General features: G+C 39.6%; 1 protein-coding gene across 1 annotated transcript in view; it reads right to left on the bottom strand.

Annotated features, from left to right (window-relative positions):
* Positions 1-3,272: 3,272 nt before the first annotated feature.
* The window catches only part of NSF (N-ethylmaleimide sensitive factor, vesicle fusing ATPase), a 144,068-nt gene continuing 129,679 nt past the window's right edge, over positions 3,273-17,661 (bottom strand). Inside the window, exons 18-21 of the mRNA XM_072746950.1 lie at positions 10,590-10,724; positions 9,104-9,217; positions 5,297-5,352; positions 3,273-4,847 (exon numbers count right to left, since the gene is read on the bottom strand). Of these exons, the coding sequence (XP_072603051.1) occupies positions 4,802-4,847; positions 5,297-5,352; positions 9,104-9,217; positions 10,590-10,724 (351 nt within the window). The 3' untranslated portion in view covers positions 3,273-4,801. The remainder of the gene's footprint in view (positions 4,848-5,296; positions 5,353-9,103; positions 9,218-10,589; positions 10,725-17,661) is intronic.

Here is a 17,661-nt window from a genome sequence, read left to right as displayed (position 1 = left end):
TGTACAATGTGTGGAGTTTCCAGGTTAATGCTCAGGAGGTCAAGAATATCCAAATCTGGATGTGGAGGCCTCAACTCACACCCTTACGTTAGTGGCCCAGAGTAAAGCCGTTCCCTCTGTTCTCCGAGCAGGATCATCTCTGACGTCATGGACAGTGGGCCTCATCTCCTGTAGGGCTTTCTTACAGGCTTACTTTGTTCTAAGTCAGTATCTAACAATTCCCAGTGCTGGGAGTGAGTGGTTGGAGTAGCTCCTTTTCCTAGACTCTAGCACTTCCACTGCACACATGAATGTCACAGACACTCAAAGATGTGGCTCAAGGCCAACAGACCACGGGGTTGGTTAATCCTTTCCGCACCCATGTTTTCAACTCCATTTATTGGGAAAATAGGATTTGCTCTATTGAAAATGAAAGCCGACTGGAAGTGGCTCATCCATCCCCTGCTAGCTAAGCTGTAGAAGGGATAGGTTGGTCAGGAAGAAGAAATGGTATGCCCTGGCCTCTGGGTGGCCTGGGACAGGTGTCCTTTGAAATTGGAGGTTGGGCAGAAAAGACTCAGCAGTGGCACGCTCTGGGAAGGGCATCCTCTCCTTGGACCGCTGCTTCAGAAGGACTCACCCGAAGCTCACAAGCAATGCCCTCTCGACAATGAGGGGCAATAACTCGGCTTTATGATGATACACAATCCTTTGGTCTTCAGATCTACCCATAGAATGTCACCTTCAGTTTATGTAGCACAGCTAAAATGCTTTTTCTTTCTCCTGATTTCCCTTTATTAGAAGCAAATCTTCTCTCACTGCATAGAAAAAATATATAAATAAAGCTGTCTGCCTTGTGCGCTGGCGATGGGCTGTCTTGGGCTCCATTCAGACCTCCTCCAACCTTAGATTAGGAATGGCTACTAGAAGTTCATGAACTTTACTGTGCCTTTCATGTGTTTTTATTTCGTCCCTGAAAAGGTTAAAACACAAAAATGGTGGTACCGGCTGTGCAAGGAATTATATGAGGAACGTAGACAGAAATCTCCCTATCTATAGCCCTGCTCATCTTGTACTTCACTTTGACATAAAACTAATACTCATCTACCCTAGCATCCTGGGTACTTTTTTTTTTTCAATCTATAAGATTGCCAAACATTTAAGTGGTCCCTATTCATACTTAGCAAGGCCATTTGTAATCCTATGATTAATTATATTCTATGATTAAAGAGAACACAGTTTATTGCAGTGCTTGAACATTCAGTTTCTCCCAAAGTATAAAATACAAATAAACATCTAAAAACAAGAGGAAGCTAAAAAAAAAAAAAAAATCCAAAAGAAAGGAAATGGGAAAATCTCTTTCAAAGCAGTATTTTATGAAAAAAAGCAGGGAAGAGAGTGCATGAGTTCAAGGCTGGGGAAGGAGGTACAAATAAATAAAGGCAAAGGAAAGGCAGAGAAAAATAGGGGAAGAGATGATGGGGAAATGATTCTAGGTGGATCTAGTGACAGATCCAGTGATCTAGTGGTCCCTCCATGCCGGCCTTGGGTGTATGGATGGACACATTAGCTGTGGCTGATCAACACACACTTGGAGTTAATGCAGCAAAATGATGGTAGCTACACTTAGCTTGACAGAGAACTCTCGAGGAAGCAGAGAATTACCCTACCATTAATCTTATACTCCCAAGAGAGTGTGACAAAGTCAGTTGTGTGGAGACTGTATGCTGGGGAAATTTCAAATATGAGTCCTCCTTGTACATCCTGCCTTCATGGTTTAGGATTCTTGCCCATCACAGGCACTCTGTAGAGCATCATGATGCCCTGGTGTCTGCACAGCACACGCCCTCTGTGGGCTCGGCTCCAGGGCTCAGTCTCAGCACTGCTTGCCAGTGGAGAAGAAACTTTAGATCATTTTGCAATAACTTCTGAAATGTACATGCTTTTTTGAACTTTCATCCACACCTTCCCAGTGTCTTCTTTGAAGAGGCTTATGAATCAAGCGGCCAGGTGAGGAACAGGAAATCTTGCTTTTACCTTCTGTGCTTGGCTGGCTTGGTTGTTTATCGCTGACTCAGTGCTTCAAGTCTATTTACCAGGATTTGATTATTACACACGAATCTACTCCATAACTTGCTAAAACTTAAAAAAGAGGCTGTTCACTGTAATTTTTAGCACATGAAAAGACAGCCTTAAAGCAACTGTCTCAGATTTTAGCCACCATTATAGTTTTTGTCATATATATATATATATATATATATATATATATATATATATATATACACACACACACAAAGATTCTATTTGTTAGAGAGAGAAAGAGAGCAGGAGCAGGGGGAGAAGGAGAGGGAGAGCCAGGCTTCCTGCTAAGCAGGGAGCCTGACGTGGACCTCAATCCCAGGACCCTGTGATCATGACCCCGAGCCAAAGGCAGAAACTCAACTGACTGAGCCACCCAGGCACCCCTCTGTTATATATTTTTAAAGGTATTTCAGTGAGGACGTACAAATACAGAAAGGATGAGATAATTTCCTTTTTTGAGGTTTTAATTACGGCTTCTGACAAAAACTAGACTGTTCATAGTGCATCTATATATGAAGAAATCTAAGGCAGCAGCTGGCTGGAGTCTCCTTTGCTTTGTCACTAGGCCTGTGATGTCATACGCTCTCTCGCTCTCTGTACAGCACGGCTTTGAAGAGCACTGGAATAGCTTCAAGACTCCAGATTCCCAAGGCTTCGGGGTCCCCCTAGGAGATGTGGACAATTCCTGGGGAGCTGACCTCTTCACACTGAGTCTTGCTGATTCTCTGAGCTGCCTTTCGTCCTAACCTGATCCAACTCTAAGGATCGAGCTTTTAGGCTAAGATCTGACAGCTCAGAAAAATGCAAAAAGGATTCCAAAATAAAACATGTGAAGAAATGCCACTGAGAGTGTCTGAATCCTTTGGTTTGTACATTTCAAAGGAATAATTTTAACCGAGAAACAATTTTCCTTTCTGGATTATTACTAACCCATTTATGGCTTTGGTAGGCTTCAGTTTAATAAGGTGGAAATAAGGAAAATAAGTTATGAAGGTTCTTATTGTGCATTAACTCTTGAAAATACGTTATTGATGTATTTTTCTTTTCAAAGGATTATACTTACTATATAATGAAAACCAGATTCTTAAATAAAAATCCTCCATCTCCTCAGGCTAGTTAAAACAAAGAGAGGCTTTTCTGAGCCCTCTCTTCTTCACACATTCCTATCCGTTATGTATGTTGTTTTGTAAAAAACACTGGTCCACAGAATATTTTCAAGTGTAGATACTCTTTATTGCATTCCTTCATTTGCATGAAACAATATATTTATATTTTCCAATATAGTTTTGGACAAAACACAAAGACATGAACCTCATTTAATGAGAGCCATAAGTTAATACAGTGTGTGTAGCTTTCTGGGAGGAGAAAAGAGGCAAGTTGCACGGCAGGTCAGGGGACCCGGGGTACTGGCCATCAGGGATCACAGAATTACACAATACAAAAAAAATCAACTTTTTAAAAAGCCACAAAATAAGCTAGGGATGAAAGCCCAAAACGAAGTAGAGATGACATGGAAGTCAACCAAAAATATACAGATGGCAGGATCTGGAGATAATCTGCCGTCTACCATATAGGACAAATGACAGAGCTACACCCAAGTGCCACTGTGGCCACAAGCCTCACGAATGACGTGAAGCACCATCAGGTGGTTGCTGACTGCTCATCCCTGCACCTGAAGCTGGAGTCAGGAGAGAGTGGTGTGCTCCGTAAGTCTCATCACAGATATGATGACCTGATTCGTTCTTCCTGACTCAGATAGAAAACAAACATCACTGGTTCTCCTTCCCTTTGGAAGAAACGTGTAGAGGGGAAAGGAAGTGTGTTAAATGTACTGGAATGGATGTTAAAAGACTCAGGGTGAGGGTCAGAAAGCTGTTTCTTCTGGAGAATAGTGTTTTATTTTGGTGCTAGATAGCACAGAGGGTTTGAAATAAAGGAAGAATAAATTCTAAGTCATTAAGCTGACGAAGAAGGAAAATGGTGAAACTAATAATAAGCCTTTATTATAAAGTTGTTTCCCATTTAGAATTAGACACTAAGTGCTGAGAGGTTTATAAATGACTTTACTTAATGACTTCTTTCTGTTTAGGGGTGTATGCTTTCTCCATATAGGTCTTTCCCAAATCATAAGCAACAGCCAACACAGTAATGATCAGACTTCCTATTAAGAAAGACCTCCTGACTGCAACTTGGAAACCTCTTTGAAAATGAGAACAGTGTCTTGGAAATTCAGAGTCCTGTTTCTTCAGGCAAAGATAACAACCAGTTTTTTGGGAGAACCTTTAACAAAATACCCAAGCACATTTAGTGTTCACACAGGCGAGTTGTAAGACGAATCCATACCTCTAGTCACTGCTCCATTTATATCTAGAAAGTCTTACTTCTAACAGGCCAAATATTGTCTTGCAATATCATTACAATTTATTGGTAGTTTTTGGGTGGTGATGGTGGTAGGGAGCTTAAAATGTGTAGTGTTCACTAGTGCAGCATATCTCCCACACTTAAAGACTGAGAAAGAAGGAATTAGATTGCACAGAGAGGTAAGCATAGCATTCTAGAGCAAATCTGTACCTTCCACAAAACAGCAGAATATCTGAGTAAGCACAAGGAAGGGAGTTTTATTGCACTAATCATGCAGAGTGAGCACATGTTGAAGGTAAGGAACATTTCACTTTGTCCAGGATCTTGAGTAAGCTGAGTGAAGATCCCAGGCCATCTTCACCTTGGTCACTTCCCTTGGTCACTGTGTGTGTGCAAAGAGTCCATTTTCAAAGTCCAGGGGGCTACTGAAAAAGAAATATCCAAAACAAGGAAACAAATGAGGGTCAACGAAAAACCATTTATCACAAAATCACTAAAAGCTTCTTAATGGTTTTTCTACATTTACTATGCATTTGCTATTAGATAAGCATTTCACAAAAAAGAAAATGATCATAGCCCCATGCATTTAAAAGCAGGTTCCAATAAATATGTACCATCGAGTTTTTTCCTGCATTGTGACAAGGAAGTTTTGCGAAGCAGGACAAGGAGAGCAAACCAACAGTACAACCAGTTTCCTTGCTTGGTCTCTCAGACCTACAACACAGTGAAGAATGCTAATAAATGGAAACAAAGTTGTCCAAGAAAGGTTGAGAATTCAAATGTATATGTACTGCATAGCAAGGCTTAGAATAGGTGCTGGGATTTAACAGAGTAGTAAGTCTGGTTGATGGTCTTAAGTGTTGTGTGTACTTACGCTCCTTCTTCTCTTAAGAGGGCCAAGAATTTTCTTACACGGTATTCAGGATCCATCTAAATACATCAGAAGAAATAAAGAAGACGGGTTAATGGCACCTTCTAATAACTATCTACTTCATGCCAAGGAAATGCTTGGTTTCATACTTCCTCCACCAGTACTTTGCTGAGTCATAGAAATATGTCACCTGCTCCCTGACCAGTATTCTGATACACAGTGAAGCAGATTACATCATTCAAGAGGAGTGAACAGGATTTCCTTCACAGAGAATCGCTGTACATGGGGTTCCAAAGGACCCAGCTGGTCATTCCCAGGCACCTCAGCTGAGTGCCCTCCTTAGCTAGTGCTGTGTGAGGAGGCAGTATGTCTGAAAGGATACATGTGAGACCAGACAGTGGCTGTACATGTGGGTTCAAGGGACATCCAAGTCATAGGACTCATCTGGTGTATAAAAGTGAGACCAATTTAAACCAATTGAGGTTAATTAAATGACTTTTAGTAGCTTATTAAGTCTTCATGACTGACACGTTAGCTTTTCTTCGCCTTAGTCTCCCATGCATAGTTTCTTCTTTGCAATTAATGAAAAAAAAAAACAAAACACAACAACAACAAAACAGTGTTAAAAGGGGATCCCTGGGTGGCGCAGCGGTTTGGCGCCTGCCTTTGGCCCAGGGCACGATCCTGGAGACCCAGGATCGAATCCCACATCGGGCTCCCGGTGCATGGAGCCTGCTTCTCCCTCCGCCTGTGTCTCTGCCTCTCTCTCTCTCTCTCTCTGTGACTATCATAAATAAAAATAAAAAAAATAAAAAAGTAAAAAAAAAGAAGAGTGGGGCTGAATCCCCTAACATGGCCCCTAGATAAGCTGGGTTTCCCATGACAGAAAAGCATCATGTTAGTGGAGCCTGGCTGGCTCAGTCCATGGCGCATGTGACTCTTGATCTTGGGGTTGTGGGTTTGAGCCCCATGTTGGGTGTAGAGGTTACTTAAAAATAGAATCATAAAAAAAAAAAAAGGCATCACAAGTCTAGGAGAAGATGGGGAATTTTGGTTCAGGGGCCAAGTTTAGGATATTACTAATTCTCTCTTTATTTTCCTTTTATATTCATATGTATACTATGTATACTAATTTGTTAAATTATATTTTGTTCTTATTGGTATACCAGAGATTTAAAGTTATCTAAAAAATGATCATTAAAAACATCTTTAATTCTTTAAGATGAATTTTTATTGTCAGAAACATACCTAACTTTTAAAAAATGTTCCAGGGCAGGAGTCTGTTTCCCAAGAGGGAACTCCCTGCCCTCCAGGAATAGCTTTCAAATGTCGGTGCAGCTGTGGGTAATGTGCAATTGGATTCCCCCTCAACCACGTTTTTTTTTTTTTTTTTTTTTTGGTAAAGATTTCTTCTCTTCTATCCCAGAAAAACACTGAACAGAAGTTTCAAATGTATCAAAGTTAAGAGGTCAGACTACAAAGGACCAAGAAAAAGTGTGAATAGCTAACAAAAGAAACATTTTCCCTCTTTGGGAATAGAATTACATATGAATCAATTGTCAAGTTCCTTAAAAAAAATGGAACTAGCTGGAGCTCAGTTGTAGTCAGTACTTGCAGGTCTTTGCCCATTAAATATATTTAATATGTGTGAGCAACGACTTACTGACTTGCCTGTAGCTATGGAATTAAAAGTCAAGAGAAAGGGAGGAAAAAAGTAATCTAGATAAATGACTTTATTCCCTCAGGTGACATCCAGTCAGAGCAGATCCCCGGCACTGTGCAAGTTTTAACAGAATCGTGTAGAGTGAACAGAGAGGCAACATGACTTATATTCTGCTAAACTACATGCCTCTCCACTTAGGCGCAGTCTCTCTCAGGCAGATCTAAAGAAAATTCACTCAGCTGCACGAAATCCATTTGACAAGAAGGGGTTCAAACTCAGAGGCCTATGAAGTGTCAGTCGCTGAAGATTAGGCCCGGGTGCGTACCCTACTCTCACTTTCTACCCCACATGCACGAATGGCATGAGGTTGATCACTGACCTGCACGCTTCAAAGGAGGGAGTGGTAGGGACTGGGGTGAAAAGCCCAGAGTTTCTTCTGTGCAACTATTAAAAAAAAAATTATGCTGAAACCAAAAAAATGAAGAGTAGAGCTGATGATCTTGACAGATTTATCTTTTCCCAAGGAAAGAGTTAATGCATCTGTATATGCACCTTTACCAAGGATAATCCTAAGCAAAGTAATTAGTCTGTGACTTCAATTTACCATTCATCATGGAAAATATATAAATTTCAGTCTGACTAAAAGTTCAATACATTCAACTTTAGGTTTCTGAAAGCCACAATTTTGTTTTAAAATGAATGTACCAGCAAAGATTAAAAAGCATTCACTTTGTGTTCTCAATTTGTTACTGGTTCAAGAGCCTATTTCAGATGTAACCATGGAAGTCAAACTTCACCTCTGCCACCCACTGCTCACAGGGCCCAGATGGAGGACTGAACAGAGACACATAATGCCATGGCAGGCCAGTCTGCCCACCAATGACCCGGGATGGGCCCATCTGACTACAGTTCACTGAGCACCCTACTGTGTGTCCAGCTCTTTTCCTGGGACTGTGGATTCAAACAGTGATAGTCAAGGTCCCCGAACTCATAGAACTTGGTGGGAATATGTTTATTAACTAACCAGTCAGATAAGGGTAGAAAGACATAAGATGGAAATGTGGAAGGGAGTTCTCAAAAGAGGAAAGGTAAGTTGCCAGGAGACATGAGAAAGTCCCAAAGAACTTTCATCTATCTTTGCCTAGGTACTAGCCTAGGGCTCAGTCTTCTATGATGCTTTCTGATGCTTTCTCTCTATAGTAGTTTGATCCTGGATGCTTTCTCCCTATAGTAGTTTGCATGGAATTTCTAGGAGCCAGCCAGGGGAAAATATAGAGAGCATAAGACTACCCTGTACAATTCAATTAACTTGTCCCTTAAAGCAGTCTCCCAGGCCCCTCTTGGTGTAATGCACAGTAGCTTCTGGACCTCTGATGAACAACGCCATCTTCCTTCCATCAATAATTGGCTATGTTGTGATCTTGGATAACCCACTGACAATCTGTGGGCACTCAGTACCCTCATCTCTAAAATGGGTGAGGGGACGACAGCAGAGCAATTGTTTCTTTGAAAGCCTTTTCTGGTTCTAAGATCTAATGACTCCCTAAATTAAAACTGAAAGTAACTTTACAATCTTTTCTTCTATTTCTGAATTTCAGGAAGTGAAAAGGATAAGTACCAATAAGTTATTGTTTGGTCTCAGAAGCAGGCTACTAATAGCAACTTGAGTTAAGAAATAAGAGAACTGGGATCCCTGGGTGGCGCAGAGGTTTGGCGCCTGCCTTTGGCCCAGGGCGCGATCCTGGAGACCCGGGATCGAATCCCACGTCGGGCTCCCGGTGCATGGAGCCTGCTTCTCCCTCTGCCTGTGTCTCTGGCTCTGTCTCTGCCTGTGTCTCTGGCTCTGTCTCTCCTTCTATCTCTCAAGAATAAATAAATAAAATCTTTAAAAAAAAAAAAAAAAAGAAATAAGAGAACTGTAACAAACAAATTACAACTTTAGCAAAGGAGGGGCGCCTGGCTGGCCCAGTCAGTGGAGCATGCAACTCTTGATCTAGGGACTGTGGGTTCGAGCCCCACGTTGTGTGTAGAGATTACTTAAAATAAAATCTTTAAAACAAAACAAAACCTTAGCAAAGCAAATATAAAACTTCTTGGTACATCATGAAGCTCTGGTGTCTGAATCATTGGAGAATGCAGCATCTTACCTGTAGCGACATCTCAATTAGCATTAGTAACTTCTTAATTCCTATCCAGACCTTCTTTCCTTTGACTTGCTGTGAAATTGTGGTACGTTCCTTATCTTTGAAGTTGCCCAAAAGCTACAAAAACAATAAAAATAACTAAAGCATTTTTATAGTAAGTGCATCAACATTAGTTAATGCTCACATTTATCCTTAAATGAACAATAGTAAAGGGGTGCCTGCGTGGCTCAGTTGGTTAAGCATCTGCCTTCAGCTCAGATCATGACCTTGGGGTCCTGGGTTGAGCCCTGTGTGGGGCTCCCTGCTCAGCAGGGAGTCTGCTTCTCCCTCTACCTCTGATCCTCCTCTCTGCTTGTGTGCTCTCTTTCTCTCAAATAAATAGATTTTATTTATTTATAAATAAATATAATAAATATGTATTTAAAAATAAATAAATAAATAAATAAATAAATAAATAAATAAATAAATCTAAAAAAGAAAAAAAAAAAAGAACAGTAGTAAGAACTACCTGACTGGTTCAGGTTGACAGGATTTTCTCTTATTTTAAAATCCAACCTGACTTTCCTAAACCCATTAGGTACAATTATGAAAGTGAAAATTGGTATCCTAAATCCTGTTTTCTCTAATTATAATTTAGAGATATGATTGCTAGGGGTGGAGGGAAAAAAAGCTTCAATCCATAATAAATATCAGTTAAAAATTTTAACATGTGTCAAAACAGAGACTAAATTTAACTGTTACCCAACCTTGGCACAAGAGCTGCTCACGTAGGTAACCTGGAGACATTTATCATATGGATAATTTCTATTTTGTTGGGAGTAAGCCCCAACTACATAGATCTTGAGAATTTTAAGAAGCTTTTACCACTGCTGAACAGATCACTACCTAACATTTTTTCCCCCAAATCTCAACAAGTGATTGTGTACACTGATTTTAATCAAAAGTTTAGTGAAGGTTATAGTTTTTAAAAATGTAAACTTTGTCATCTTCAAAAAATTTAAGAAAACATTTCTATATTATGAACTTGTTGATAAAGCAGTTCCTTTTACTTCTGTAGCTTTTCTAAAGTCTCTAAGGTTTTAACCACTGTTCCAATTTATTAAATGCAAGTAAATGAGCAAAAGGTATTTCGAATGACCGAAATTTCTACATATTGATTACTCTTCCTCTGCCACCCACTGCTCCCCTTCACCCATTCCAGGTTTCTGGCCCATGTAATCTTTATGTATCACTCATGGTGGACACAGAATAATTCATTGCTGGCAGGCTGGGTGCTGCCTACACCAAGGAAGGGGAGGTTCATTTACTTTCACTGACGTTCATCTCTTCATCGAATTCCTGAAACAACTGAAGGTATATCCCAGTTGCCCTATTCTAGGTTAGACAGAAACCAGGCACCAGATGCAATGTCCACGACATCCCCTCAGCATTATCTCCAGCCCCAACTCCTTTCTCATAGACAGTTTGCAATCCACTGACTCATTTTTACCTCCAGAGCCTCCAACAGCTGTTCTCCTGTGGCAATGTTGGGCACATGGATGGTGGTGCTGAAGGCGTTCAGCATCTCCATCTCCTGAAGGACATCTTTGCGGCTAGTGGTCCCAATGATAAGAAGCTTTCGGCCCTGATCATAGGGAGAAAATGTGTTAAAATGCAGGATAAGACTGGTTAGGAAACTTGGAGTAAGCCTGAACAATATCATTTAATTGCAGAAATGCAAATGGTTAGGCAAAAGAAAATAAATTCATAGTTTTCCTCATGAAAATCAAAAGAAAAGTATCAAGAGCATGATTAAGAGGGATGCCTGGGTGGCTCAGCAGTTGAGCGCCTGCCTTTGGCTCAGGGCACCATCCCAGGTCCTGGAATCTAGTCTCGCATCGGGCTCCCACAGGGAGCCTGCTTCTCCCTCTGCCTGTGTCTCTGCCTCTCTCTGTGTGTCTCTCATGAATAAATAAATAAAATCTTTAAAAAAAAAAAGAACATGATTAAGAAAGGCAAAAATTCCTTCTTGTCATTCACATCAATAAAATAATGGATGAGTAAGTCAAGGAGACATATAAACCAAATAAAAAGATACTGAAATATATGTTGTAATTCATTTTTCATGGCCAACATGGTATACAAATGGTGGGAATTGGAGGAAAGGAAATGAATGAACAGAAAGTCTGTATCACTCACTAAAGATTTATAATGCTTTTCAGAAGGAGCAGGGTGGGGTGCCTGGGTGACAGAGTCAGTTAAGCACTGACTCTTGGTTTCAGCTAAGGTCGTGATCTCAGGATCCTGGCACTGAACCCCACCTTGAGCCCCACATCAGATTCCACACTCAGCATGGAGTCTGCTAGAGATTCTCTCTCCCTCTGCTCCTCCCGCTTGTACTCATTCTCTCTCTAAAATAAGTAAAACTTTTTTTTTTTTTTAAGGAATAGGGTAACAATAATTGTTTACATTTCTGCAACATTTAGCTGTGAAAGGCACGGTGCCAAGTGCTTTACATAACTGTGTCACTTAATATTTTTAAATTTCATATTTAAAAATATTTAGTATATATTTAACTCAAAATATATAAATTTAGTGTATATTTAACTCAAAAATATAGAAAAAAACGTTTAAAAAAAAAGTTTATTTTAACTAACGCAGGCCTATGCCACCATTCCTGATTCCCTCTCTCCAAAGGCAATCATTTTAGATTCTTAGCTTTTCTCCTTGTATTTGCCTCCTTTTCTTTAAATCAAGGTTACACCACTATTTTTAGATTTTTTTGAAAGATTTTATCTATTTATTCATGAGAGTGACACACAGAGAGAGAGAGAGGCAGAGACACAGGCCAACGGAGAAGCAGGCTCCATGCAGGGAGCCCAATGTGGGACTCAATTCCAGGACCCCAGGATCACACCCTGAGCCAAAAGCAGACTCTCAACCACTGAGCCACCCAGGCGTCTCTATTTTTAGATTTTTGTTTTCAGTTTTAAATATTATTTATTGACCACTTATTATGGAAGATGGGGATTTAATACTTGCCCTTTTTTGTCTTTCCAATGTGGTTATTTCATAGTCTTTGAATAAAAGCTATATTCAGTATTTATCATGATTATATAAATATGATTGACAGCTAAGCCATGTAGTATACCACTATATTTCCTTTCTTAGGAAATATTTTAAATTTACCAGAGTTAATAACTGCCTTTTCACCCAGGTATCTATTAAACACACACACATCCATGAATATCTATCTTTTCAATACATGCAAACATGTCGGGGAATTTTATTTATTTTTAAAGATTTTATTTATTTATTCATAGAGACACAGAGAAAGAATGAGAGGCAGAGGGAGAAGCAAGCTCCATGCAGAGAGCCTGACACGGGACTCAATCCAGGGTCTCCAGGATCACGCTCTGGGCTGCAGGCAGCGCTAAACCGCTGCGCCACCGGGGCTGCTCATGTCGGGGAATTTTAAAGTTTGTTTAAGACATCCCCCTCCTGGAGTCCTGTATTCTCAAAGCTCAATCTGAACAGACTGCTGGTGCACAGCTATAGTTCTAGAACTTTCTTCTCTCATGTTAGCTCTCCTACATCCTGGTCTTCCGTTTACTTCATTTATTCCCTCTTTTCCATGGTGTACCATAACTTCTTGAGAGAGGGTGCACAGAAGGTAAAAATGTAAAGACTTTGAATGTCTGGAAATGCTTTTATTTCACCACTAATATTGTCCACTCTATATTTAATAGTTCAGTGAGGTACAGAGAATAAGACTAAAAATAATTTTCCCTCCAGAATTTTGAAGGCATTACTCTATTGTCTTTTAATTTTCAGTGTTGCTGGCTAGAAGACTAATGCTATTCTGATTTTGACTCTTTGCTTCTACTTTTTATTTTTAATTTTTAAAGGACCTTTTCCTTACCCTTAGTTCTGTAATTTTAAAATCACATACTTTGAGCTAAGTCTTTCTTTACTCATTCTGCTGGTGCTAGATGGGTCCGTTCTTTCTTTCTTTTCTTTTTTTTTTTTTTTAAGATTTTATTTATTTATTCATAAGAGACAGAGAGAGAGAGAGGAGAGAAGAGAGACAGACAGAGAGACAGACACAGAGAGAGAGGCAGAGACACAGGCAGAGGGAGAAGCAGGCTCCATGCAGGGAGCCCAGTCTGGGACTCGATCCCGGGACTTCGGGATCACACCCTGGGCCGAAGGCAGGCACTAAACCGCTGAGCCACCCAGGGAATCCTAGATGGGTCCTTTCTAAACTGAAAAATCTAGGGATGCCTGGGTGGCTCAGTTGGTTAAATGTCTGCTATTAGCTCAGGTCATGATCCCACAGTCCTGGGATCAGGCTCCCTACTCTGTGGACAGCCTGCTTCTCCCTCTCCTTCTGCCTGCTGCTCTGTGTTCTGTCAGATAAATAAATAAAATCTTTAAAAATAAATAAATCAACTGAAAACTCTAATGATTCAGTTTTACGAAGTATCTTGGATTATTTCTTTGATATTTCTTTTTCATTCATTTTCTGTGTTTTCTGTTTTGTTGGTTTTTTTTTTTTTTTGGTCCCCCCCCCCCCCCCCCCCGCAAGAACCTCCATGAGTTGCATACTGGTCTACTAAGACTGATCTTCTATTTTTCTTTTCTTTTTTTTTTTGCTCCTGGTTTTCATCTCTTTCAAACACATTACCAAATACTTTTTGGGTTAGTATCAACATTATCTCCCAACCTTTATATTAAGTTTTTTCTATAATATATTTTCATTTCTAAGAGCTCTGTCTTGTTTCTTGAATACTTTTTTTTTTAAAACTACATCCTATTGTATTTAATGGATACGATACCTTATTTTAGATCTGTGTGAATATTACAGGTTTTATAATGTTTTCTTCTGTTCTATGTTTTGTCCTATCTTCCTGGAGCTCCTTTTTTTCCCATTTGTTCACTGGAGGTTTCCCTCAAGTATCTGGTGATTGCTGGATGACTATTCAGATTTAAGAGTTAAACTAATGACTGGAAGCTCTGAGTCTGAAGGCTTCACTACAGGATAATCAGATAAGACTTGGCTGATTATTGGGGGTCCTCCAAAGGTCAGATCTTCCAATCTCCTTCCTGAGGGCTATGAAGCCTAGTTTCCAGCATACTGGGAGTAGATGGGGGAAGGGGTCTGGGGATCTCATCATTCAATATGGAGACTCCCATTTACTTCTATTTGCAAATGACATCTCTTGAGATCAAGTCTCATTTCATGTTCATATAATCCTAAGAATTATGTACTTGTATTATCTCTACTTTACTGATGAAGCTATTGAATCCCACAGATACAAGTAATTTGTTGAAGGTCAAATAACTAATATATGATGGATCCAGGGATGGAAGCCAGATCCAAAATCTAAAACTGGATACTGCTTTTCTTCATGAAGAAAAACACATTAAAAAAAATGTTTATTTGGAAAACGGAAGAAGAATGCATTTTAAACTATGTCACTAGATTTATGGTACACACTCCACAGATAAGCCTTTAATACAATCATTAAACCTATCCATGGATCTTAGAAACTCGGGATGTTAAAATAAATGAGAAAATAAATTATGTGAAAATTAATATAAACACAGGAAAAGATACTAAGGAATTGAAGATCAGATGCCAAAACAATTTTAGTTTGGGGTTTGTAAACATCATACCACTACTACCAATAAGGCATACCAACCATTCTCATTCTTAGTCACAGTTTTTGTCAATCTACAGTGCCAATAATGGAAAAAGCACCAATATAAACAAAGGCATATCAAAGAAGCAAAGTCAAGACCTTCTGGCACAATTAGTGATTGGCACACATATGATTATGCAAAGACTATGGGACAGAAGTATACCTGTGAAGTACACAGATCGAAGGATAATCATTATTATCATTCAAGAAATCAACGAGCTAAAAATCAAACACATTATCAACAGACCTTTATCAAGCTCCTAGATGAATGTGGAATAGACTGTGTGTGTGTGTGTGTGTGTGTGTGTGTATATATATATATATGTATATATATATATATATATATATATATATAGAGAGAGAGAGAGAGAGAGAGAGAGAGAGAGAGAGATCTACAAAAGAGATAATGATGATACATTATGGACAGGTGGGAGGTGTTATGTATGCACAGGATGTTATGGTAGAGGGAAGGTACATGTGGCAGAGAAACATCTGCTCTTTCTCTGGAACTGAGTTTTAAGGAATGAGTAGGTTGATTAGAAGATGAAGGGGAAAGATATTCCAAGCCAGAAGGAGCAGAAATATGTAGGTCTGAAGGCAATGTAATAAAAAAAACTGAGGAACTGGGGTAATTACAAACAAACACATTACAAACATATACATTTCTACTATCACAGAAGACTGGTGCCTTATTGTTCAACATCAAATTCCATCTGTAAACTTAAGAGCATATCCCTGAAATCTAACAGATACTAATGGCCACATTGGCTGATACATCCTCAATACAATGAAAGGCAACTGTTCACTCTCCTTTTCCTTAATTTTTGAATGTTCTGTATACCCCATAATTCACACTCCCCCATCTTGTCTTTTCTCAAGGAGGGTGATGCACTGGCCCTAGAAGAATGGCACTGAGGAAGAAGCTTGTTACTCCAGAAAGCTGGAATTGCCATTTTCCTAGTGAAACTTTGTCTTACGTCAACAGTGACTATGCTCTTCTGAGTGTTGAAAGACTGGGAAGTGTAGAGCAACTTATAATGGAAACACTAATTTATGTTTTGCTTTACTTCTTGTTTAACAAGACTGGAAACACTGCAGAGAGGTTATGACCCAGGCAAGTTCAGGCCTCGACTTGTAAAGCATCATCTTTAAGAAAACACCAAAAATCATTACCAAATAATTAAATTGTGCTGGGTCATTTTGTCTATTAATTAGTGGTAATGTTCATGAGGAAGTTTTATCATGAAAAAAACTGAGTGTATTAATGTAATAAATCATATTGGAGAACATTTTGGATGAAAAGCTGCCAGCAGCATGTAATAGGAAAGCCAGCTTTAAAAATAAAAGTAGAGCTTAACCCAAGAGGGGAAATCCAACTCGTTAATGTGTGGCTACTAGTCTTAAGTCTACAGCACGGAAACATACCCCTTGATGGAAAGAAAAAAAGTAGAATGATAATTTATTCGAAGGAAAAAAAAAAACCCAAACTGTTCCCAGTATACTCTTTATTGAGATTTGCTAGTTCCTGATACAATAAAGAAACAGGCCTAAATAAAATGACTATCTGCCAATCGGATTATGATAAACATTGTTCCAAGGTTAAATAAGTATTAGTTAACTAATTCTTGGTACCATAAGAAGCAACTCAGGTGAAAACATTACCATGAAAAAGGCAGGGCTCAGTCAGGTGTTGATCCTTCAAAAAAACACTTCTTTACATGATGAAGAATGAACAAAGTACTAAGCAGTATCTAAGCCTTTTGCCACACAAAGGACTAACCAGATAATCCACACTCTTTCATAGGTCCTGCCCATTGATTGGCCCCAATAAACTGATTTGTAACAAAAGTTCATGTGGAAGAAAGCTTTTTTTCTTAAATAAAAATGCCACCGATATAATACTGCAGTGAAATGGAAGGGCTGATTTTAACCTGTGAACAAAAGTAAAGTCAGTTATGCAGTAAAGAAAGGCCATTCTTTCCATATCATTCAATGCTGAGCAAGTGTAATACACCCTCAGTAAGAAGAATTAACTGTGAACAATTGGGAACCCTGAAATGGATTAAGAAGTGAGTTTAAAAGTGCAACTCAAACCTGCTGTGTGCCGGGGCCTTAAACTTTATTTTCTGTTAGAATCTGAAGTCTTTCTGAGAGTGAAAATTTTCAGAATGTTAAGAGTTTATAAACCCAGTAAGTAAAAGCCTAGTCCATCAGACCATTAACAAGCATTTATTCTTTTCAGGTATTTATGGAATTAGGAGATTTGGTTTGTGCTTTCAAAGTGATTATAATTTGGCTGGGAAGAGCAAATACAAATGCAGGGACCAGTACCAAGTAATACATGAGCCAACATAAACTAATAATGACTGAGGGGACAGAGCATAAGGGGACTGTTTCATTGGAGCAAGGTCATCAGGATGATTTCTGTAGTACTGCAGAGACACTGACAAAGATGAGGCCCTGGAGGAGAAGGGATGGGTCTCTAATGCTACTAAATCCTATGTGGGTGGTGGAGGCAGCTGAGCCAGAGCACTCAGGGCTGAAACGTAGTCTTTTTAGAGAGAGGGGAGTGGGCAGCCACTGAAAGGAAGACTCAGAATGCTTAACTAAGGAAGGAGATTTGATATAAAAAGCAACAGGAAACTAAAGAAGGTTCTTGAGGAGGCAGAAGAGTGAGGACGAGAAAGAGGATCCTGGCGGTTCCAGGCAGGATGGTCTAGGGGTCTGTGGAAAGCTGTGGCACTAATGATGTGCGGGCTGAACACGTCAGCATGTCCAGGAAGGATGTACACCTTCACCTCAATATCTCACACACACGACATCCTTTTTAAGCCAAGCCCAGGGCTGGCAGACAGCAAGGGAGGAGAGGCAAGTCCC

Source organism: Vulpes vulpes, chromosome 2, assembly GCF_048418805.1.
Source record: "Vulpes vulpes isolate BD-2025 chromosome 2, VulVul3, whole genome shotgun sequence".
Classification (NCBI taxonomy): domain Eukaryota; kingdom Metazoa; phylum Chordata; class Mammalia; order Carnivora; family Canidae; genus Vulpes; species Vulpes vulpes.
The sequence above is the reverse complement of the archived record's forward strand: the minus strand, read 5'-3'. Positions and strand labels throughout refer to the sequence as shown.